The 24,002-nt window shown below is 39.0% G+C and overlaps 1 protein-coding gene across 6 annotated transcripts; it reads right to left on the bottom strand.

Moving 5' to 3' along the window:
* Position 1: 1 nt before the first annotated feature.
* SEC24A (SEC24 homolog A, COPII coat complex component) lies at positions 2-23,940 on the bottom strand. 6 transcript variants are annotated; one of them, XM_058848324.1, is made up of 25 exons: positions 22,991-23,276; positions 18,542-19,063; positions 16,988-17,146; positions 15,277-15,354; positions 14,793-14,959; positions 14,023-14,195; positions 12,944-13,046; positions 12,046-12,172; positions 11,602-11,711; positions 11,111-11,223; positions 10,317-10,435; positions 9,605-9,660; positions 9,080-9,286; positions 8,650-8,770; positions 7,941-8,099; positions 7,270-7,443; positions 7,075-7,185; positions 6,518-6,693; positions 5,384-5,521; positions 4,627-4,731; positions 4,396-4,488; positions 3,779-3,882; positions 3,037-3,406; positions 2,700-2,901; positions 2-1,262 (listed from the first exon to the last, which is right to left on the bottom strand). In XM_058848324.1, exons 1-23 carry the CDS (start codon positions 23,259-23,261, stop codon positions 3,292-3,294), a joined length of 3,501 nt encoding a protein of 1,166 aa, XP_058704307.1. In that variant the 5' UTR covers positions 23,262-23,276; the 3' UTR covers positions 2-1,262; positions 2,700-2,901; positions 3,037-3,291. The 6 variants fall into 6 exon arrangements, with proteins under 6 accessions (XP_058704307.1, XP_058704306.1, XP_058704308.1 ...); XM_058848323.1 differs by lacking the exon at positions 2-1,262 and adding an exon at positions 1,267-1,461; XM_058848325.1 differs by lacking the exons at positions 2-1,262; positions 22,991-23,276 and adding an exon at positions 23,786-23,940 and having other exon boundaries at positions 1,267-2,901.
* Between the last annotated feature and the right edge of the window lie 62 nt (positions 23,941-24,002).

Consider the following 24,002-nt stretch of genomic DNA (forward strand, 5'->3'; position numbering starts at 1 on the left):
GTCAGACTACCAAGCTCATGCATTAACTTGTCTATGATGGGCCAGATGCAGCAGTGACAATATCTCAAAAAAAATTGCAAGCATTAAGATGGAATGGCTTTTACAAAACAGTTGCTGAAATAATAGGATGTTAAATGAAGATACAGGATTACCTAAAATAAAATTGATCACCATCTTGGAATGCTGCTGAAGGCTAAATTCCAACCATCACTGTCAGCTGGCTGCTGTGACCAATGTGGTATTTATCTCAATTAACTGAATACATTGTTCTACTTTTATTTATAAGAAACAAGTGATGGACTGGCATGAGTTTGTTCAATTAATTTTATTGAGTAGCCAAATCTGATAAATTAGCACAGATAAAATAAGCATTTGCATGTGTTATAAATGACTTTTTACAGGAATAAAACAGTGAAAATTACAAACTGTAAAAAGGAGGACAAGTAAATCCTGTCTCAAATTCAGAAGGGGGAAGATTTATAACTTCATACTGAAGATCAAATCTTTGAGTTCAGAGAACGAAGATTTAATATTACAATATTATACACTACTTTACAAAATTAAATTTACTATAAGGATTACATCCATAATAGTAAACAGAACCTTAAAATCACATTTAATGGTCCCTTAACAGCCATTCTGCATCTTTGATTAAATTCTGTTAAAAATTAATTCTAAATAAAAGTGAATCATTCTAGTTATTGCAACACAGTCTATGAGGACTTAGACTCAAAAATATTAATTTAAGAACAATAATGAAAGCAAAGTAAAATGGATGGTAGCAATGTTGGCTGAACACTAACGTGTCAAACACAGAAATAGTTTAAAAAAACGTGTTCAACTACAAAGAGAAACACACCTCTACCAGGCATTTACAGTGGTAGAGTTGTCGTGTTGAGATCTAAGTACCAGAGCCACTCTTGCCTACTTTTGCAATCCATCTTCAGTGGCCTCATTTTTCAGCTGTATGTAAGAAATCAATCACAGGTAGTGTGTGTTCGTGTTCCCTGCATTGCCGTTATAGCAGTACAAGTGAACCAGCAGGCCTTCCCCACTGCGAGGGAATAAACTAACAAAGTTCAATACAGAATTTCTTCCAAAGTGAAGAGAACTCCGAGGTTTCATCTGACTCATTTATCATGTTTTGCTCTGTAAATCATAGGGACTCAAATTCAAACTTGTTAACTGCCACGAAGGCTGACATCTTCAGCCATTAGTCTGGTGTACATAAAGCAATGAGGCCATCTCCAGTATTTATGTTTCTTAAAAAAAAAAAAAGGATATAGTAGCAAAATAGTCATAGTAAGAAACAGACTTTGGGGTGGGCTATTTGATGCAAGGATGGTTTGCAATTCAACATCTGAATGATAACATACCCAAAACCACAAGGTTTAGGGCAGAACCTATGCAAGTGCAGAGGTTCCATTTATGATTTAAATGAAGAGACCCCGTTCCCCCTTCCTGGGAAAAAAAAATAAAAAATCAGACTGTCAAAACTTAAAAGACAACTCTTCACTATGACTAGAAACTGTGCAATTCTCTGAAAAGCAGTTCAAGTAAATATATTCCTGTTTGCTACGGAGGCAGCAGACAGGGAAGCTTAAATTGATTCTGTAATAATCTTTTCATGCTGTTTTACCCATTGTTCTAAGAACTTTAGCTTCTTGTGCTCAACAACAAGAACAATTTCTCCCAGGGAACTCCTCCCCTAAAGTAAGGCAACTCCTGACAATCACCAGCAGCTACAGCCTGAAATGGGAGCAAATATTTACCCAAATGTTGACCCTACTGACATTTATGTCCTAAATGTCCGAAGCACAGTACATTTGACCACTCACAAGTCTTTTACCTCTTCAAGTTACTTGCCCCAGAAGGTAGGTTTTGCAAGACCTTTAAGGTCTTTTACCACTATTAAACAAAAAAGCAAACCAAGATTTTTCCATACGCAACACTTCCATGGGCATTGGAATACAGTAACTTAAATACTCTTTACATTGGTAGCTATCAATGATACCTTAATCTTGAAAACAGAAGAATTATCAATACATTTCTATAAAATTATTTAAATACTTTTTGTATATAAATTTTTACTTCAAGTCCAATGTCAGCTTCGATCTGTATCTCTGGCAGGATCTGAGAGTATATTTAAAGCTTTTATTTGGTGCATACTGGCCTTGGACCTGGGCTCATTACACAGCTGCAGCAAAAAACTTTTTGTTTGGAAAACTTCAGGCATGTCTGCAAACATATACGAATCTTCAAATGCAATATAATAATTTTGTTCTTGGAAAAATAATTTCCAACTTTAATATCAGAATATTCAGTGTTGCAGACCAACATTTGATCTGAAGTGCTGCCAACAAATTTGCTTCAGAAACACACCAGATCTGAGGGGCCCAATATTTGCTTAATGTAAACAAGAGCCAAAAGTCTACTGAACATAAACCAAACAAAATCTGAGATAACCTTCCTTGCTCTTCCCCTCCCACACCATTAATAAATTGAAATTAAAACTATTACTTCTACTGAAGAAAAGCAAAGCTTACCATCTACCTAAGTCTACTTTTGCTGCCAACTCAGCCAATGACTTTTAAAAATCTGTCTCATGTAGGGCCCACTCTTCCCCAGTTTTTAAAATTAGAATAATGACTTATTAAAAGCTTCAACAAATTCAGCCACCTTATCCAGGTTAAGCTTACCTTTAGTCCTATTAGCCATAATCCAATCCAAGCACTGGATTCTATACTTCATAAGCATTTGTTCATTTCAAAATGAATGAACACTTCTTTCATCGCTACTTTAAGCATTAAGTTGAACATTGAGATGCTCTGTCTGTAATCACTGGATGCACTTAGAAGAAATTTCCCTGCAAATCATGATCAGTATTATGAGGTTTTATATCTAGCAGCAAAAAAAAAAAAAAAAAAAGTTACAGAAATATACATTTTGAACAACAAAGAACTCTTTATTTTACAAAATGTATTTCACCTTTTCAGTATTGCCTTTGTAAATGTACTTCATGCTGCAACTACTTACAGTAAAAACACGATTTGCAGCAAATTAAAGGTGCTCAACCAGTTCCAACAGTTTGATTCTTTTTTTAAGGTACAATATTATGTAGTTGCACATTTGATTCTCAGATGTGGTCCTTTATTTGCTTTAGTTCGTTGAAATCACAGTGAGAACTTCTCATCAACTGCCTCAGGCCACAGATTTAATGAAGGTATTACACGCACAATCATTCTTTACTGCAAAATCTTTCCTTAAAGAAGTAAGCCAAAGGCTAGTGTTTCATTTATTCACTTGCTGCTGTATATGAAGGAGGAATTCATAGTATGATAAGGCTGATTCTGTTCTGTCTTCAATCATATTTTGCAGAAAACTTGATTTCAATGGACTCTCATCCCTTAAAAACAAAAATATAAGTCTCTGAGTGGAATAAACATATGCCATGGGCTGCCATGCATTAATAAAGTTACATATCAAGTGGCAAGACATTTCAAGAGCTTAAGGACATATGAAAAGAGGATCTCGAATAGCCCTTAGTAGTGATTAATCCTAGTAAGTGCTCTTACCAGCATTTACTTCATTTATCTGACATTACCTAAAGATTCATCTGTGATACTTAATCTTCTCCAGTATTTTGAAATTCTAATTGGAGACAACTCTTACCACACAATTGTTAAGAATTCCATTAAGAAAGTTCAGTATATGATATCCAAGTATGTATTGTTAACAGGTTGCCAAAGAAGCAAAAATACTGTTAAAACCCACTTACTTTATTATATATAGTATAGGAAAGAAAGGTCTCTGTTCTCTCAGCCAAGAAATGAAAGCTCGTGTTCTGATGGATTCTGCCGTTTCAAGTTCTGGGAGATGTGTCTAAAAGCCAAAGGGTTTTATTAATAAAAACAGGGCATTTTTCAGAAAACAGTGAAAGGAACATATAAACTAGCCCAACTCATTAGTATAAAGAAAACCCAGACAGATACATTTTTTGATATATAGTTTCAGTCCTGTCTTCTTTGAAGGGGCTTGAAACAGTCAAGAGCACTAAACCGCTATCAGCAATTAGCTGTCAGAATGTTAATGACTGAGCTGCGATTGATTCCTGCTTTGTTGCAGAAACTAAAGGATTTCCTACTTTCCCACTATGCTCATTATTTTCAAGTGTTCTTAGTCTGCTCCCACAGGTCTGAGAAACTGAATCAGGCAGCCTCTTCCTACTGTGTCTTCAAGAGAAGAAATTCTAAGAGGTAACAAAAATTATTTCTTTCCTTGGATCTGGATCTATACCACTAGAGGGCTAAAATCTGACTAGTGTATTTTAATTCTCATGCAAATGATATTCTGGCAGCACTGTATGTACGACTGATGTGCAGAGCAAGCACATACCATATTCTGTGGTATTGATCCATAATTTGGAACTCCAAGGACTTGGCTGATAAAGCCCTGACCACAGTTCTTCCCGATCCAAAGAAACATCACCTGAAAGAAACCATCAATAACAACATTAATTCAACCCAAAACACACCTGAGCAGTCTCGTACATATTCTGAGTTCTCAGAAAGAACACACCAAGTAAACTTGGGTACTTTTTAAAATCCCCCCCACCACACAACTTACAGAGCCAGCATCCATAAGATAAGCACCATCCCTACTCAGCTTCTCCACTGACAGCTGGAGAAGGGGCGGCTGAGGTATAGTTCTGTCATTTATGTTAAGAGCCCCCTAAAAGGATGAAAAACAGTGGTTCACGTCTTGATGCAAAAAAACAGAATAGAACTTTAAATAAGAGTAGAATCTATTACACTGAATACTGGAGCTGGACTGTTTTTCTCAGTTTAGCTCAAGTCATACTTAAAGTGATAATTTACTTTATTAGTTAGTCATTTACTAATAAAACAATGTTGCATTTAAAGAGGGTGAATTTCATCAAATGTATCTTAGTTAATTAGTTCTAGAACAAGAATATCCAATTTGTTATGTACCAATTTGTTATGATGTGATTTCTAAAACTGTTCAGGGTTCCACATAAACATTCCCTGTTCTCAAAACTGCTTGATATTTTAAAATAAAGGGACAAAAAAAGCCCATTATGATGTCTTTATGTGTATGTGATTTATAGCACAAGATAATAACACAAGGCAAAGGTGAAATAAGTTAGGAAAAAACCTTCCCCACTCAAAGCACAGCTTTCTCCAAAACTCATCAGTCCAGTTCCAAATAGCAAATGCATAAATGCAACAAGTGGGAGAATATAAAACATTACATTTTAGCTGTGCAGCTTTAATATGGAAAACTTGGGAGATTTTTAACACATTTACTTTCACATCACACAAATCTTTGGGATCAAACAAATTATGTAGCAAGGCAGACTCACCTCATCTGTGAGATTATCGACTCTGTATAGACTGGGATGGGTCATGAGCATGAGGTAAACAAGGGGCTGGTTTTTCACCTGACACATGGTAAAGATGCGTTCATCCAAACGTGTGTTTGTCCCAGTTTGAAATGCTTTCTGCAAACAATCAGGCATTTAGTTTAACCATTAAAGCAAAGTAAAATAAACTGAATTTCACACACTGCCTAGTGCTTATTTCTAATTTAATTAAGTATTAGAGATGTACCCTAAATGTTTTCTCATTGTATTTTACTTCTCCGTAGTTCTCTTCAGTGCTTTACATATAAATCACACAAGTCTCATTCCCATTTCTGGATTTTAGAATTAACCTTGACCTGGCACCATCAATCCTTTCTAGTGAGCACTACAGCTGAGATGAAAGCACCCTGAAATACTCTCTAACATACACCTCAAGAATGCTACTTGATGAAACTGAAAAGAATAAATATTGGCACAGTTTACAATTGGCTTCAATGTACAGAATCTTAGGTCTGTATTTACAAGGAAGAGATAGTCCTGGCTTGTTGAGACCAAAAAAAGCTATAAATCAAAGTAGGGCTCACTCCTTCCACCTGACTGGATGAAATGTTTACCAAGCCTTTCAAACGAAAAAGCTCAATATGAATATGCTGGTTAATTCCTAATCAAGATGTATGAATCCAAAACTTCTGAACCAAGAAACCAGTTTGTCCAACACTTAAATGACTTCTAGTATCTGTTCAGAGAAATTCAATTAAAAAATACTTACACTGAGCAAATACTGTGAAATGCTTTAAACCTGTTGCAAGAACAGCCAGCCAACTCCCTTCTCTGCCACACACCCAACTCGCTTCAAATCCACACTGAACTGCTGTGTGGATCTACATTTCCAGAAAGGCACAAATTTGAGATTCCTGAGAAAACGCTACTAGTACCCTGACACATTCTCTTCAGTAGTCAGTGTCTTCATTATTTTGCCCTTTCATTGCTTAAAACATATATACTTTTGGTTTTATGCACATTTTTAAATTCCTGCTTTTGAACTAAATCATTCTCCATCAAAGAACCATCCTTTTACTTCAGGCTGACCTGCCAAACAATCATCCTCTTGCCTGGCCCCACTTCCCCCCTTACCTGTTTTAAGAGTGCCAGTATATAAAGCGGGAAGAGCCGCAGTGAGTAGGGAGCTGTGAGCCCAGGCTGTTGGATGCTCAGCACAGATGAGCGATAAGCAGCTAAAGAATCTATCACTGCGTTGACCAAGGCATCCCGAGCATCGCTCAGTGTCGCAGAAACAGAGCGGTCCACAGCTGAAAACAGAGTACAAGGTTCAAATAACAGGGGTTTCCTCCCCCGGCAGGAATACAGTCACATACATTAAATTCTCTCACTTTATCACATATGTCGATGCAGCTTAAGCTTTTATTACATTCTAGGGGGAGTCAAGTGCTTCAGAAAAAAGCTGAAGGCCCACCATGATGCACCAGACTAAGCCTAAGCCCAGGTGATTACACACAGCTCTACTGATCCTTCACCTAGGCCAAGCATTAAAACCAAACTCTTAGGTTTGCAATTTTGAAAGCACTCTATGAGGGAGAATCTTTTCCTCTAATGCCATCTCCCAGAGAGCATTGCTCAGACCTTTAAGGATACAATCCACACGTATTCAAACAAGCACTTAGCACACTCACCCATATTGGCTAAGAGCCCTGTGATGGCCTGCACATCTGCCCCTAGGTACACATCACTCAGTGTTGTGACTACAGGTAAGCACATAGTGTGGACACGAATTCGTCTTTCACCTGCAAGGAAAGAAAACTGTAACCTCCATACTGGTTGTATGAAGCAACACTACAAATGCCACTGTTGGTTCAATCTAACCATACCTTTGCTGGAGGTGTACAGGAGAGCTGACTGAAAAGAAACAACTTGCATATCAGTAAGACTTTCTTCCACTGACATTTGCACAGCGTATCCCGCATCTGGGTTTACATTGGGTAATGACAACAAGTCTGTAGATCGTACGAAGAAGTTCCCATGGAAAGTATGAATGGAAAGACCTACAAGATAATAATGAATCAGTTTGGGTTTTATAGCTGTGAAGTACAGGCAGCATATACAGATCTGCCATCAATGTATATGACTGTACCAGAATGTTCCCTCTCAATGAAATACATTCTCTTCAAAAAGCGTAAATACTGCAAACTGACAACTAATCCAAAGAATCCACAAAGCCTACCAGAAAGTGGGAATTAGCAAGGCAAATCAATGCAGAGTAGTAGAAAGTATCTAGAGTATAAAACCAGTCCCTGGTGGAAATAGCAGTCCAGGAAAATTTCCAGTTTTGATCATTATAAACTGGAACTTGGATACCAGAAAACACACTGCAAATACAGTCTTTAAAAAACTGTCTTATCCCCGATACTGAATTATACTTTTCTAATCTCTGCCTTTTGGTTACAAAACAGCTAGAATACAATGAAAACATTCCCAAAGAGCAGCAGACACCCGCTTCCCTCTTCTCCACACCCAAAAATCTAAGAAGGTGAATTCAGACCTTTGGTGCATCTTATCCTCATGACGGCCTCAAACCCAATTTTTCTAGTTAAATAACGCTTCAGTTCCTTTTGCAATTTTTCCACCTGGACAGGATTGTGTTTATGATGGTAAGACTGGTAGTAGTAGACACTACCTGCAGAATACCTTGATATACAACCTGAAACAAAACCAGTATACATTGGAGAGTTGTTGCAGACAGTTGCTGCTGCAGTCTTTAAACTATTAAATTGTTCACACCTACAAATCACTCAGATACACAGTTAAAGACATGCCTATAGAGATGTAGCACAACTGTATATTCTAGTAGGTGATACATTTCAGGTATGAAATAATTTTCCATTGACCTGAAATTGCTTGAAATTTGAAAGTTTGGTTAAACAGAAAAAAAGATAATTAAAATGCCCATAAAACTTGCTCTAAAGGCAGTGACACTGATGGTTAAAAGGCATAAAAAGGAAGTATTTCTGCTACTTGTATCAGTAGAAAAAGAATCCTAACTCACTAAGAGAGGACATAAAAATAAGTAGGTTAAGTCAGGACTGAAAGATTACATTCTATTCAGTGTCACTGCTCAGCAAGGACAAGTTCGTATCTTCATACACTAGATTAATTCAGATCAGGTTCATCTACTAAATATTAACACAGATTGTATGTATTTGCTCAAAATACAAGAGTTATATGCCCCAAAACAGCTTTATATGTCTTACCTAGAGAAGCCAAGTCAGAATATTGCCCACTAAGAAGAAACAAATCCACTGCAACCTGTTGCCCTGAGCAATCCAAGGCCAACTTCTTGTAGAAATCAGTCGATGGTGTCAGATGTATATCCTGTCAACACAGTGGAGTATTACAAAATACAAAGGAAATCTAAACTGATTCATACATTTATTGTCTGTTTTCAGGGACACTTACAATCAATTCTCCGTCATTGATTAAAAATATTTTATAAAAAAAAAATATTTTTTTATTACTCAGTAATTAATTAGTGTTTATATTCTTTGGGTTTTTTTTGTTTTTTCTGCTACTTTAACAAAGAAGCAAGATAAGCACAAAATTAACCCAGAACAGGAAATCCCAGAACCATCTACATGCACAGATCAGGTTTGCTAGTACTTTCAACCTTTTTGCTTTCCTAACCTTTGCTGTTGATCTTTGGTTTGGCTCTTCTCGTGACTTTAGTGCTCCCATTCCCACGGATGGAAGCTGTGTCTGGAAGACAGTGATTCTACCTCCAGTAGGGGACATCAGTTTAAAGGCAGCCTGTAATGCAGGCCCCAGAGCACTCTGAGTTTCCAGGGACTTGGTGAACATCTGTGGCAATGTCTTCAACAGATCCTGAATTAGCTACAAGAGAGAAAACAGTATTAGGCCTATAAGTCTTCATGATTTCCTACTTTATATACAGTTGATTGCTTAACATAACCACGTATTAACACTTCTAATATTAAAGTAGTAAAGAGAAAGTCCTAGAAAATTTGAAGTACTGTCTTGTTCCAGGTTGGCAAGAATTTACAGTGACATAGATAAAAGACCTTTTTTTTTCACTCAAACCTGGCATGTGAACAGCAGGTGTTAATGAGCATTAATTAATCAAAAAATTACCACACATATCCCCAATTATGTAAATGTCACTAGTTATGTAAGAAAGTCCTTGCTTCTTACCTCTTTATTTTCATTTAAATTTACTAATAAGTTTTCTGGCATTGGTATAAATACATCTGAAAGAGAAAAAAAAAATTTGAGTTATCTTCTAAAAACACATAAATCTTTCCCCTGGCTTTATTTGCCAACCATCAGACTTATTGGAAAAAAAAAAAAACCAACAAAACACAGTATCAGAGTATTAACCCATGTAAATATAATTATGTGGACTTTTTTTTTTAATCATAAGCTTTCCTGTGGCTAGGATCCCATGTTAGAATAGCAATCAACAGGGCTGAAGGGTAATCAAGACTATTAAATAAAATCACACAGCAAATATTTCCAGTGTTTACTCTACCCTGTGCAGTAACATTCAGTGAAAGGTGATTTGAAACAAAAGGCAGAAGGACACCACTAAGCACCAGCCACAAGAAAAATCTATAGAAAGGTATCCAGCATCAGTATTTGGGATTTCAAGAGGAATCTAGAGAACTGTACAAATTAAACTAGAAGTTAGGAAGGCTGTCTTCATGTTTGAAGTCATGAGCAGCCACAGCATTGCTCAAACATCAGGGAGATGTCTTCATAAACTCACACATATTGTACTTCTGAAGTCATTACTAGGGAGACTAATGGTGTGATGTAGAAACTCCCACCAGATACATATTTTTAAAGGCTGTCATAACCAGAAGTCATTAATAGGTACTAATCAAAAAAAATTATTTTTGTATACCTTCAATATCTGAAACTATAAGCATCTGAGGCTGAGAGAGACCTTCCTGAAGACTGTAGAAATGGATTGTGCTGTCAAATGTTATGAAGCCTATTTTTGTTCTAGTGTTCCCAGGAAGCCTGAAAATGAGACATATGGTGTTCAGTGAGATGAAATTTCATTTCTGCAGGCTTTTTTCTTTTTTTTTTTTTTTTTTTTTTATCATCCACTGCATCTCTCCATGGTTGTTATCAAGCAGTTAGTTTAAGAGCTAGACTGCAAGAGCTTCACTAAGTCATTTTGAAAAGAACAAAACCACAACAAAAAAGGAGCTCATGGTAGAATCACCTAGCAGGCAGGTGAAAACCTTTTAAGAGGGTAATCAGAAGTGGAAGAAAAGGAAGAAATAAACTGCAAAATATCAAGTAGTGCATATGTAAGTTCAAACAGTATGCATTTTATGAGAAGTTTATTAGATATATGATTCAACAAATACTTATCTAAATTTCAGCTTTTAAAAAATACAGTTCAAAAGATATCATAAACATGATGATTATATTCTTTTGGGGATTGATGAAGCATGTAGGAAAAAGTCAGACTGAGAAATCAAGTCTTTTCAATCAACACCTTTAATACTGGTGTAGCTGTGATGGGAAAAAGTCTACAGCTTTATGGTACATTTTAACACAACACTGACCACTGTTTGCCCATACTAGGAAACCTGTCTTCCAGACAGAAAGGACTGGCATATTGGTGTCTATCACAAGTTTCTTAAGAGGAATGAAAATTGGTGATTTTAAGAAAAAAGTACTTACGAGTCAAGATTGTCTAACAAGGTCTGGCAGACTGTATTCAAGTATCCTGTCTCTATTGCATTGTGAGAGACATCAAACACAAAGAGGTACACAGGTGGCTGAGGTGGACGCAGCTGAGCAAAGAAAAGATTACCTTTCATTTTCAAATAGCATTTGTTAGATTGGGTTTATTCATTCCATTGCAAGTTTAAACTGTTAAAACAGCACATGAATCATAGCTAAAATTTCTGAATGCATTTGCCTCTCATTTAGTAATACCAGAAGTCTAGTTTTCTTCAGACGATACCTACATATTCTAAATACAGAATAACTTTGACATCATAAATGTTTAGAAGTGAACTCTCTGAAGTTCTCCCCCTGAGTTCTCAGATACACTGCTTAAGGAAACAGCTGTTCTACTGAACTGGAAAGCATCCTCTGAAACAAAGCTTTCTCTGACTTCCCTCTGAAAATAATATAGAGAGAATAAGTAGAAGTAAATAAAGCCTTACCATGTATTCAGATGGAGCCATAAACTCAATAGTAGCATTCTGGACTTCAGGTCTTTTATGAGGTTCTCCATAAACTCTTGTCACAGGATTATACAGGAATTCTTCAGGAACTATGCAGATAAGTTTATATATTAGTATTTCATACTAGTATTGGCTGTGCTGCATTTTAAAACAAATATACCAGCTCTTTTGAGGCTGTTGAGCAACACATGGAAAACTACACCAGGCAGTGGAGTTCCCTTACACTTGTGCAAGGGTACCCTCAGGGACGACTTGGGCTTATTGTGTTTCTTTAGGGACACCACTGTCACTGGGAAACATTTCTCATGACTCCCAGCCTGATTGACAACAATCCTCCTACTGATGTGCCCAACAACATTCCAGTCTCAAAGGCCAAGGTGGGAAAGGTTAATTGCAACACTTTAAAGCACATTTAAAACTTACCATCATTGACTCTATAGCACAAATTGCATTTCCATCTCCTTTGATCTAGGAAGCTGACAAAAGGGTTGATGTACGTCCGGCAGGAACGGCATCTCACAATAATACTGGAAGTGACCACTGGCAATTGCTGGAATGGAAAAGCTTCCTGTTTTAAAGCATCCTCACCCTGCAGCTGTTTATCTGTGGTAACAACACCACCTACACTGTGCTGGCTAGTGAGGCAAAGCACCCTTGGTGAAAGGAGTACTGCATCCTCACAGCATCCCTGCAATTCCTTAATGCAACAGGTAGGAACTGAGCTCTAACATATTTGACTGCATAGATTCCTTTTCCAAGCCTCTAAATTCTTGAATTTTACTCTGATGGTTTAAGATCAAGTCCTGCACCCAACACAGATCAAAAAGGGGGAAAAAAAGCCCACATCTTTGAAAAATCACTTAAACTGAGAAAAAAATCCAACGTTTAAGAGAGACACTACTAAATTCAAAGTCTTCTGGCTATGTCATGACATCCAAATCCCTTCAACTTTGTCAAGTCTTGAGTTTAGAATTAGTACTAGGTTTGAAATTAATAACTACAGTTGATACGTGACAACCTAGAATTTAGATGTTGCCTTCTACCACAGTCCAAATTCTGTGCTGCCTTTAAGCTTTTGTTTTTTGAGATTTGGGAAGCTTTCTTCTTTATTAGAAAGTGAGATATGAAGGTTTTCAAATGGTAGGGAGTAAATTGAGAAAAATTACAGTGATCTGTATGGAACAAAGAAACGTCAGTTACTGTGGGAGTTGTTCTGGGCCAAGATACCTGCCCTTGTTTTATAATTCATTGTCCATTGTCTGGACTCTAGTGAAGGCATAACTGGTATTTCAGCATGTAAAGTTTTGAATATTTCTCATACCGATAAGTCTTTGAAAGGATGAAGCAGGAGCCCCAAAGGAAGTTTGGCTTTATTCAATAAGGCCTGAGTTTGAGGAATGTTAGTCAGGGTACAGCGGAACAACCTACATGGAGGACAAAGGGTTATTTTCAGAGGTTTTCAAATAAATTATGATTTCAGTAATACAGTATATTTTTCTAGAGCTGTTAGTGGTGAATTTCTATTTCCAGATAAAATATCTAATCCATCTCTGTCAAATCATCTTGTTTCTGTCTGAGCTTGACCCACAGTACATACTTTGAGTTCTTACTTTATACAAATGCTCTTTATACAGAGCTGACTGTCATTTCAGTCACTCAAGCCAAAGTTAAGCCTAATAATATTCAAAGTTGCACCACATCTTTATATACTAAACGTTATTTTGGAATAAATCAGAACTGGCAATGTTTAAAAGGTGGTTTTAAAAACTTAGTAACTATAAACAATCCCACAATCATTTTCTGTGTCTTGAGCACTCAGTAGCTTCCACAAAGTGCAGATGTATGTGGCAGTTTTACAAATCCTGTCCAGCTTGTTTGCATGAACAACGTCACAAAGGCGCTGTTATTTCCTTTATCTACCATAAAAATATTAGCAAAGCAGAAGTCCCTGGCTATACACTGATTGGTCTCCTCAGAGAGATAACTGATTAATCAATTGCCAGGCTTTTGTTTGAAATGTCATTTACTCCATTTTTAAATGTTTACTTTTCAATACAGAGGTCACTCATGTCTCTTCACGCACAATCTTTTTTGGCGTACCTCACCTGACTGAATTAACTCCTATTTTATATCTGCTCATCCATACTCAGTGCCAAGCATAAAATTTTTGTTCTGTACCTATCTATAGCTGCCCTGTTAACAAATTTTTCCTCATACTTCCTACAAAGATGATTTTCCTCTCTTCAAAGTTAAACCCACTTACTGCCTTTATCATACTACAGTGAAGCCCATTTTCAATATTTTCTACTCATAAAATTAAGAAAATATTTTGTGATGTCTATAAGTAGGAATTTATACTTCTATCTATTTTGATGCATTATAGCAAATACATAATCTTACTCGGGATTGCAGTTGAGCTTCTGGATGTCCTCATGCAAGTTGGGGACAGGAGCCTTCAAAAGGGTGGTAGGAAGAATATTTCTTTCTTGAAGAAGATTCACAGGTCTTAACCCTTCTTGCTGTAGACTCAGACCACCCATTGATGCAGTTAAGTGATTAGTGCCCAGGGCAGGCTAGAGTCCAATAAAATTTCACAAATTAGCACCAATTACTTGGATGAAACCCACAGTCCATTAAAAAGCACGTATATGTCCCTTTTGTTTTGCTCATGTACTAACTGCTATTGTATGAATATATTTAGAAATACTGGTTGTCACATGAACTTGACCTATGCATGTAACATAACAGAGGAAAAAAGTACCATAAATTCCCTATAAACTTCTTGAAATACAAAGGCTTAGCTGGCAAAAGTGTTGGTCAGTTCACTTTGAAAGTTCAGGGAAAGAAAAACCAAATACTTCAGCTAACAATAACAATGCCACGGAAGAGAAACATGCCAAAAGCAGCTGAAAGTTCCAAAAGAAACATCCTGCACAGATTTGAGGGTGGAACACTTCACAAAGAGCTGGTACACAGCTTTGCCAAACTGGTACCAGGGCACAGGCAAAAGCATTAATTGTTAGCTATGTCTGTCCTCTTGAACAAACAGTGCCCAAACAGGGAACAAAAGCAGCATCCTAGAGTTGCACAACACCTACCAACCATCATTTTTCTTTACCCACACACCCCCAACAGAGGTAGTATTGAGATAGAAACCAGACAATCTTTACCTGCTGGAAATGTTTTGATCCATCTGGATATTGCAAAGCAGATGCATTCATTCCTGGTGCTCCAGGTGGAGAAGTATGTTGGTAGCCTGGAGGCAAGGCAGGGTAAGAATACCCAACACTTCTATTCATCTTAAGATTTGGGGCTGCAGGAGAATGATGTGGAGTTGCTGGAAGCAGAGTAGACAGACACTTTATTGCTGAAAAACTATACCTTACTTGAGGCATTTGTACAAGAGGAGAGCTGCCTGTTTAGTTTCCAAGTGTAAAAAATACAGCTGCTGTCAACTTTGCAAAGGGCTCTCACCTACTTTACATATCATAGGCAAAACATGCTAATTGTCAATGCTTCAAGTTTTGCATTTAGCTTCAAGACAGGCATTGAACCAAGTACATACATCTGTACACAAATGCTTAGACTTCTATCTTTCCCATACTCTTAAAAGTTTCATAACAATAACAACCATTTTTACTCCCAAAGCCTTACCCATAAGGCCACCACCTTCGATTGTGTCGTAGCTGTTTTGCACTACAGACCCATCACTGGCAGTAGATCTGGCATCACCTTTAAAGGAAAACAACCACAGGAAAAAGTTGCACAAGTTACAAAGAAGTTTTAACTTCAGAGGTAACTGCAAAAAATATCCTACTTGCTGGATGAATATTAAGACAAGCATAGTTCAAATCTACTTAGGTTTTGACCCAGGATGAAACTGAATTAAATACACACACGTCCCCTGCAGATGTGACCTCAACAAAGGACATTCATAAAACATTCTTCTTATTTTTATTTTTTTAGAGGAAAACAAAAGTCCCAGCACTTCTGGTTGACTAATCTTTTATGACTCCTTCAGATTAGGGATTTGCCAGTTTCCAAGCCAACATGCAGTAAAGGGTCAGGGGACGCTCCCTCCTCAACAGAGGAGGTCTCTTAAGGCTAGCTGCAGTTTTACAAGTAACCTGTAGCTTAGATCCCCCTGAAGAACTTTTTCCATTGATAATTCACAGAAACACCAAATTCCCTACACTTGCACATTTAGCCCACCACTGCTCACCAAACAGCAACAGCTCTGACACAGTCACATACTGGTCAAGACAGAAATTCAACCTAAGATAGGAAAAGCCTTGAAACTCAAGAGTGCTCCCCAAGGATAGTTTTTGGTAAGCCAACCATGTCTAAATATACTAACACAACTATATATTGCTAAGGACAAGTAGGTACTCTATTTTATTACCATTTTTTATTAAATCCTCAAAGATAAAAGGAACCAATAGAAGGCACTTACATTACATTATACACTGAATCCTGCTAGCAGCAACCTGCTTCATAGACTAAACATTTTTGTCTCTCCAGGACTCTGAAAATGTTTCCCTTCATGATGAAAATATTTTCTAAAAAAAGCTGTTTCCAATGTATTTAATACATTCCAAACTAAGCCAAATCTGAATATACTCACAGAACTACCACACATGGGAAACTGTCAATCTGACCATGCAAGGAACCAATAGCTTTGACAGAACTACATATGTAAAAATAAAGCTGCCGACTCACACATGGCCCCATCTAGCATGGGCACTAAATGCCAAACAACTGGAGTCTGATACAGAGCCCTGAGGAGTTCTTAAACAATGGCATATTTGTGCAGGGCCCACAGCAGACACAAAATCAGGTACCTGTCTTCAACAGCTGACACTTCACAGCCTCTAGCAACTTCCTTCATAAAAACAACAAGTGCAAGATGTGTTTCAGTGATTTTACACAGAGAATAATAAGGTACAGCTACATAAACAGCAAGGAATTGCAAGGTTCATATTTTATCTCTCCCTGTAGAATGAACAATACAGGGAGTCATACATGGATTTCTGTCCTCCATGCAGAGAAAGGAGAATTTCCCTATCACTTTATAACACAAAAAGGAAAAAAAAACAATGCCAACTACAGGAGACATGGCCATGTAAAACAGCACTTGGAAATCTATTTTCAACTGTTAATTTCTTAGATTTTATTAATACCTGTTTACAAGAATTTTTCTTCTTTCCAGGTCCTTACTTGCTCTTTTCAGATTAAATTATTAGCTGTATTAGTACTAATTTTACAGTTTGAGTCTCAAATAGAACAATGTGCTTGACTTTAAAGGTTGCACATTGCAGCAAGTTGCAATGTTTGAATTCAACATAAGGAGCAAATTGTTTCTTACCTTCTTGGTTTGCAGCTGAGTTTAGCAGAGACTGTGCAGTAGGTGGTCCTGCTACCGCTGTTGATGGCCTAGGTGGACCACTGACTGGTGGAGGTCCTAAAGGTGGCCTTGGAGGGTGGAGTGGAGTTAAAGGCTGAGTAACTGGTGGCGGTGCAGATCCTATAAAGAGATTAACTTTTAGGAGAGTTTAACCTAGCTGAAAGAAGTCACAAAAGTTTTATTACAAAAACACACAGATTGAATTCTAAATATTCCTGTTATTGAGAGGATGAACAGCATGAGATCCATAAATCCTAACATGTGGTTAGAGGGTCTCAACTTCAGGTTGTTTCTGTCGTGCTTTTCTCATTCTGGGTTCCTGTAGCTACTAATCTCTTTCAGCTTTTTGCTACTACTGTTGGCAAGAATTTCAAGATATACAGAAAATAGCCAAGTCTATAACCAAGTTTGGAGTGATCACCAAACAAGTTTAATTCATTTTAAAAGTGATCATTGTTATACAAAAAAATACCAGGGAAATGGCTCAGGAGGATTGAATGGATATAAAAATTTACTTATTCCAAACACTTGCTTTCATATCATACTCCACTTTCCAAAATTTCTCTGCATCTTCCTCATTAATTCCAAAATTCTAGCTGTTTATTCCAATTAAGTACCAGAAATAGTTTCATAAATTCTGCAAGCTTAAGACATTTTGAACAGCATAAGAAAATTAAGCAGGCATATAACAAAAAACTAGCATCAATAAAATTCTCTAATGAGGCTAAAAGCACTTAGAAGAAAAATTATTTGCTTTTACATGGAAAATATTTCTGTACCTAAGTCCTGTTTGCATGCTTAGTCAGAAAAAAACTAACATACAGCAGTTTGGCAAAGAGAAACTTGAGTATTAACTGTTTCCATAATAATCACAAGTTGCACAACAGAGCTATTTTGTGCTAGAAAAGCTTTTATCACTGCATATACCAGCAGAAAACCAGCAGGAGCACAGTCTCCTACTTTTAGAGTACTTTCTGAAGACTGACAATTATTTAATGTGAAGATTACAAATCTGGGGGAAGGAAGCTTTCCATTGAACTGACCTCTATTTCAACAGCACAGAATGCTTTTCAGTTTTCTTTCCAGATTGTGCTCCAGTTATTTGCATCAACCTGACAGGCTATTCAGAAAATTACCTGAATCAAGTGGTTACTGACCATGCTCACTAAATAGAACTAGTTTTCAATGGTGAAGTCCTGGACTGAATCATGCTAATGCTTCAACAGTTACCCCAGGAAATGGTAAAGGTCGCAGAAACAGCATCACCCACACACAGCATCCCAAAACAATGGGACACCATTCAGGAGTTACCCGCTCCAACCAGCTGAAACACCAAACCTGGGCACAGAACTTTCATTTCTAACCCAAAGAAAGCAGCTGTGTATTTCTGATGGGTGTATCTGCTTTAACAATCTTTCACAAGCAAAATGTCACTGCAGAGTCAGTTCTATACTTATTATTTTAAAAGGTCATTGAAAAATGGACATTAGTGAAGTATCAAAAAGTTCTTGTTACCTGGCTTCATGTAGCTGTTCTGCAGCGGAGGAGCCCCTGGAGAAGCAGCATATTGGTAACTCCCTGCAGGATTTGTACTTCCTGATAATGACAACGGTGGCTGAGTTGACCCTGTCCCAGGCACATGAGCCAAATGGCTTGTTTGAGCCCCAAGTGGCTGACTCACAGAAGTCTGGCTGTACTGCCAGTTTGAAAGCACCGGTGGGCTGGCTCCAGGAGGAAAGCTCCCAGCAGATGATACAGCAGCTGAGTTCTGTAATGCAGGTGGCAGCACTTGTGGAACAGGACCTAGCTGTTGTACTGGTGACCCAGAGAAAGCTGCCACTGGTGGTCTATTGAGAGTCTGGCCAGGTCCTTGGTAGTTGTTTGATTGAGAAACATTCTGAGAGCCACTATAACTATACTGTCCAGAAGACTGGTGTGGAGGAACCTTTGCCAGCATCTGATGAGAGTACGATCCTGGAACTGCAGGGCCGTATCCCTGGCCATCTGAGGAATGCATCTGCTGATTTTGAACAGGACCTGGAATGAAAAAAAAAACTACGCTGTTTAGAAAGTCAGTGTTGTGTATCACTTCTGAAAATAAAAGATGTTCTTGTGAATGTCTTTTCTTAGGATTTTATTAGTCTCCAAGCCATTTTTAATTTAAACCATTAAGTGTGACAGAAGTACTACTGCAAGAGACATGAATTCAGCAGTATTTTGCTACTGACACTTACATATTTGTTTTGTTTTACAGTAACCTTGAAACCACTAAGCATTCCAGTACCAACAATGCTCCTGACTTGAAACCCACACAGGATTCCATCCAGTCTTCAAGAACCCCCAAAAGCAAGCTGCCCACAGAGGAGCACTGTCCCACACCACTAGCAGCAGCACACAAAAACAGACCAAAAGCAGAAGATCCATTGCGTAAGAGCTCCATTTCACATGATGGCTGACACCAACAAACACATCAGCTTACCACAACAACACCGCCAGCCAAGTACCAGTATAGGTCACCACACTACTTCTCAAGTGACTGAGTTCATCTATGAAAGCTTCTGCAGTTAATTTTAGTAAGAGAACTGTTCACACACATACTGCTCATGTGAGTGGCCAACTGGTCACCAACAGAGAATGAAGGGTAAGTTTATCATAAAATAATTCACCAGTCTGGAATTGATGGTTTGATGACAGGTTGATGATGCTCTTTACGCATTTGTTGGTTGGTATACATGAACTAAGTTCTACTCATTTAAAGAAAAAATTTGAAAAAAAGGTTAACTCTCCAAAGGGTAAACAACATAGGCAATAACATCATCAGATTCCTGCTTTACAGAGGTAGAGGTCGACAGAATCCCATGGGATTTCCAGTGCAATAACAGCTCCATCAAGAAATGGATTGTTCATATAATTGCCACAAAATGGACATGCTGAAGAGAGACTATCAATTTTTGAGTGAATTCCTTCTGAGCAGAGCACATTAGATACTGCAGGCCACAGCCAGCTATGACTCTCTCAACTACCTAAACACTTTCCAATGTTATATCACTCAGTTCAGCCAGTCACACTGTGGCTCTCCTCATCCCCTAAAAACACAGCTTAGATACACTCCACACAAACAGTTACACAATAAAAAAAAAGATGGTTGGTTTCCTAATGAAATGCAGTGGCTAAATTCTAAAATGTGAGCAAGTTCAGATTTCCAAGTTAAAGTAACTCACACATTTCTGACATAAATGCAGAATACACTGAAATTCTTAGGACAAACACTGCACTGATCATTCAGCTCCTCATTCCCTAGAAAACCTTGGCCTCTGGGTCACACACAGCTGTTAATTTACTGAATATTGCACAGGTCCATATAACTACTACAGTGCCAGTGATCTCATCCTCACTGTCTCTTACTTGTGCATAAAAGGTACACACCATGTTATTTTCCAACCATTAATTTCAACATGCAATTTATCATTCAGTTAGAAAATCCAGTTATACCCTACTGTCCTGACAATGCTGCTCACAGATATTTGCAATTAATAATTCTTTAAAATCAAGGGTGTTTAAAGAGAAAGCTCCAAAGATGAAAATGCTTACAGTTATGAGTAACCTTTAAAAACTACCCTGCAGTCTATCAGACGGGTTTCCAACAATCAATATACAAACCCCATTGGCAATTAAACTTGCTAGCTTTAAAAATTATGAATTCTTATCAAACCTTCTGACTGCATCTGCACAAACACTGATACAACATCATCACTATATACTGTAAGAAAAGTACAGAACAAACACAAATTGATTTAGTAACTTGATTTTTCACCTTAAGGCATGACTCTCTATCCCAGGCAGAAATCAGAATATCTGGATTGCTCTCTTATGCATTGTTTTCCCTGCTTGAGGATAAAACAGTGGAAGTGAGGTGATATCAAAAACTGACCTACTTGATATTTTCTATGGCACTTTATGCGAAAATATAAATAAAGTTCACCACAGAACAATGTTCCAGTTTCAATTTTTATTTTTGAAGTCAGAAGCACAATGAAAAGTCTTGTCACCTTCATGTAATAGTTCATGTTTCCAAGAAAAGTCTGCAGAAAGCTGCCAAAAAAAGCTATAGAAATAACACTAAGGGACAAAACCCCTTTACAAAGAGTTTCACAGTGCACAAAAACTTTTCAGGACTTGCTGTTTGGTTGCTGCCAGATACCCATCTTGACCTGACCTCTTTACTGAGACCCATCAAAGAGTATTTAGGCTGTTCAGCTTCCCTCAAATACTTCCGGTTTTCTGTAAAGCCAGAAACAAACAAGGAATTCTGTGTGGATTGAAGAACTACCTCACCTGCACAGCAGCAAAACAGCCAACACTCGGAGATCACAGAAATGAATTAGCAATAGAAGAAAGGCCACGTATTTAACAGCAAAAGTCTCCTCAACAGAACAACAACACAAGGCCATTTAACACTACTAAGAGATCGGGAATAGCACCAGAATATATACGAAGTTCATCTGATGGTTTTAGAAAATGGTCAAAGTACTAATGTGGAAAGCCAGGATCCAAGTAATATTTTCTGCCACACAGAATTTCACCGTCCCCTACTCTAAGCCAGTTACTCAGCACATCATTTTTGCCAGCCACAAGCTCTCCAAGTTCCAGGGAGTGCAAAGACAAACAAAAGTTACATCCCAACAGATGCCGTTGAATCAGTCACCATCAGTGTCCACTTCATCTGACTCTGACCCAGTGGATTCCAAATCCAGTAGCTCCTAAAGCACCTCATGTCATCAAAGTACCATGCTAAGGTATCACATGAGAGGAGCAAAAACATTTCTAAAAGAATTGTTTCTCCTTCTTGTTTGCATCTCAGATCTATCAACTGGAAAGCAAATTAGACACCTGCAATAAAATGAATACAGAATACTGGTCCTATTAAAAGACAAACAGAAATGAAGGAGAGGAAGGTTGTTGCTAAGCAACCCAAAGCTCCGTGCTAAACAATTTCCCAGGCAGCACACGGTGCTGCTGACAATTTACTGCCTTAGTGGACACGCAAACTCAGAGCTAACACTTCAGCAAGCAACAAGTTGTGAGGAAGGGGTGACAGCTATACACCAATTTATCATCCTGCTGACAGTTTTCTTTCCTCACAGACCACTGTAAGCATACTACAGCACTCAGGACCCCCAAAACTGTTTTATAAAGCTTTGGTGTTAGGATAACGGTCAAGGATCACAGCACCATCTCAACGTGTATTTTAAACAATGCTATGAACAGTCCATGCTTGAACAATTTGGTTTATTTCAAAGGCCAGCAATCCAAATCTTATCTCTAACATACCGTAACAACTGTTTAATTTTTTTACCTAGCATTTGCATAACTCTACATTTCAGTTCTTTATTTTTCATACACCTGACAGCTGAGTAGCTGAGTAGTATTCCTCTTTCACAACTGCCTCTCCATAAATCCATTATGTGCTTAATCTGACACTAGGGAAATGAGCAAATATAAAGCAACGCCAGTCTGTAAATCCTCCCACTCAGTTACTCCATCACCTAACACTCTCTTTGTACAGCCTCTGCTCAGACCATAAGCTCTCCAGGACAGAGCCTCTCTCCACACTATATTCATACTCTTCCCACTCTCTTGACCCTAGAAGCTGCTACACAGTTAATTGCAAATTGTCATTTTGCTGATGACTTTGAAAAAAAGCAATAAACACACTGTGCAGGAGGAGGGGGAAGAAAAATCAAAAGAACTCATTATAACTGAACTGCTTATGATGCAGCACAGCTACTGAAACACACAAGTGTATAATTAAGGAAGCAAGTGCAGAGGATGTGTATGTGAAATCAGGAGACACTTCCATCAGCACAGATTTGCACACATGCAATGAAAACAGACACAGAGACAAGGCTGGCCTTGAATTTCTTATTCCTATATTAAAACACTGGCTAGTAAGTTCAGTCTCACCTTCAATACCTCGTTTTGCAGAAACACATTTTGAGGGGAAGACAGTAATTAAGACTTTCCCAGTTTGCAGCACACAGAACCAGATAATGTCGGCTTTACGAGAATGACAAGATAAGAAAACCCCGCAGCGCCGCAGGCTGAGCTCAGCGATAACCAGAGTGCCACATGTACAGCACGGTTCCAAAGGGTCAAACCTCAGCTGTGTCATCCGTGTCACCGACAGGGACCCACCCGGGCTAAGGGACACTCCGGAGCAGCTCGAGCTGTGCATGTTACCCTGGCAGCACAGACACAGGCTCTCTCTCTGAAAGACACTGTCGTTCACGCTGACAGACAAACGCACTCTGGGATACTTCTACCATGAAAGCAAATCAGAATGAAGATTTATTCTATCTAATGAACGGCTCTGTGTTTTCCTCAGTGACACTTAGGGCAGGGCCCGGCCCGACAGCACCTCACCCCCGCTCCCACCGCCCCACGCCGCCCTCGGGGTCACACCAGGAGCCCAGCTCCGCTGCCGCTCCTCTCCTGCTTCCCTCCCTAATTCAGCTGCGTTTCGCCCTGGGCCGCGGGTGCCCGGGCTGCAGGGAGGGCACCGCCGAGCAACCTGGGCAGCGAACGGGCCGTCCCCGGAACCCCCTCCCCGCGGGCACCGGGCCCTGCCCCCGCTGCCTCAGGGCGAAGGGCGGCCTGGGTCCGGGGGAAGCGCCGCGGTGAGGGAGCCGTCCCCGCCAGGCCATGTCCCGCGTCAGGCCGTATCCCGCGCCAGGCCCCGCGGGCCTGCCCCGCACTCACCGTTGCTGTAGGGGTGCTGGCCGGCGGGGGCCCCGGCGGGCTGGGCCATGGCTCGGCCGGGTGCGCTCGGAGCCGCCCGTGTGGCGGCGCCGGCCCGGGCGGGGGGGACGGACCCACCGGAACTGCCGGGCGGCGCGCGCAGCCGCACTGCGGACACGTGGCACTTCCGGGAGCGGCCCTGCGGCTTAAGGGGCGGAGCTAGGGGCGAGGCCGGGGG

Source organism: Poecile atricapillus, chromosome 13 (genome assembly GCF_030490865.1).
Source record: "Poecile atricapillus isolate bPoeAtr1 chromosome 13, bPoeAtr1.hap1, whole genome shotgun sequence".
Classification (NCBI taxonomy): domain Eukaryota; kingdom Metazoa; phylum Chordata; class Aves; order Passeriformes; family Paridae; genus Poecile; species Poecile atricapillus.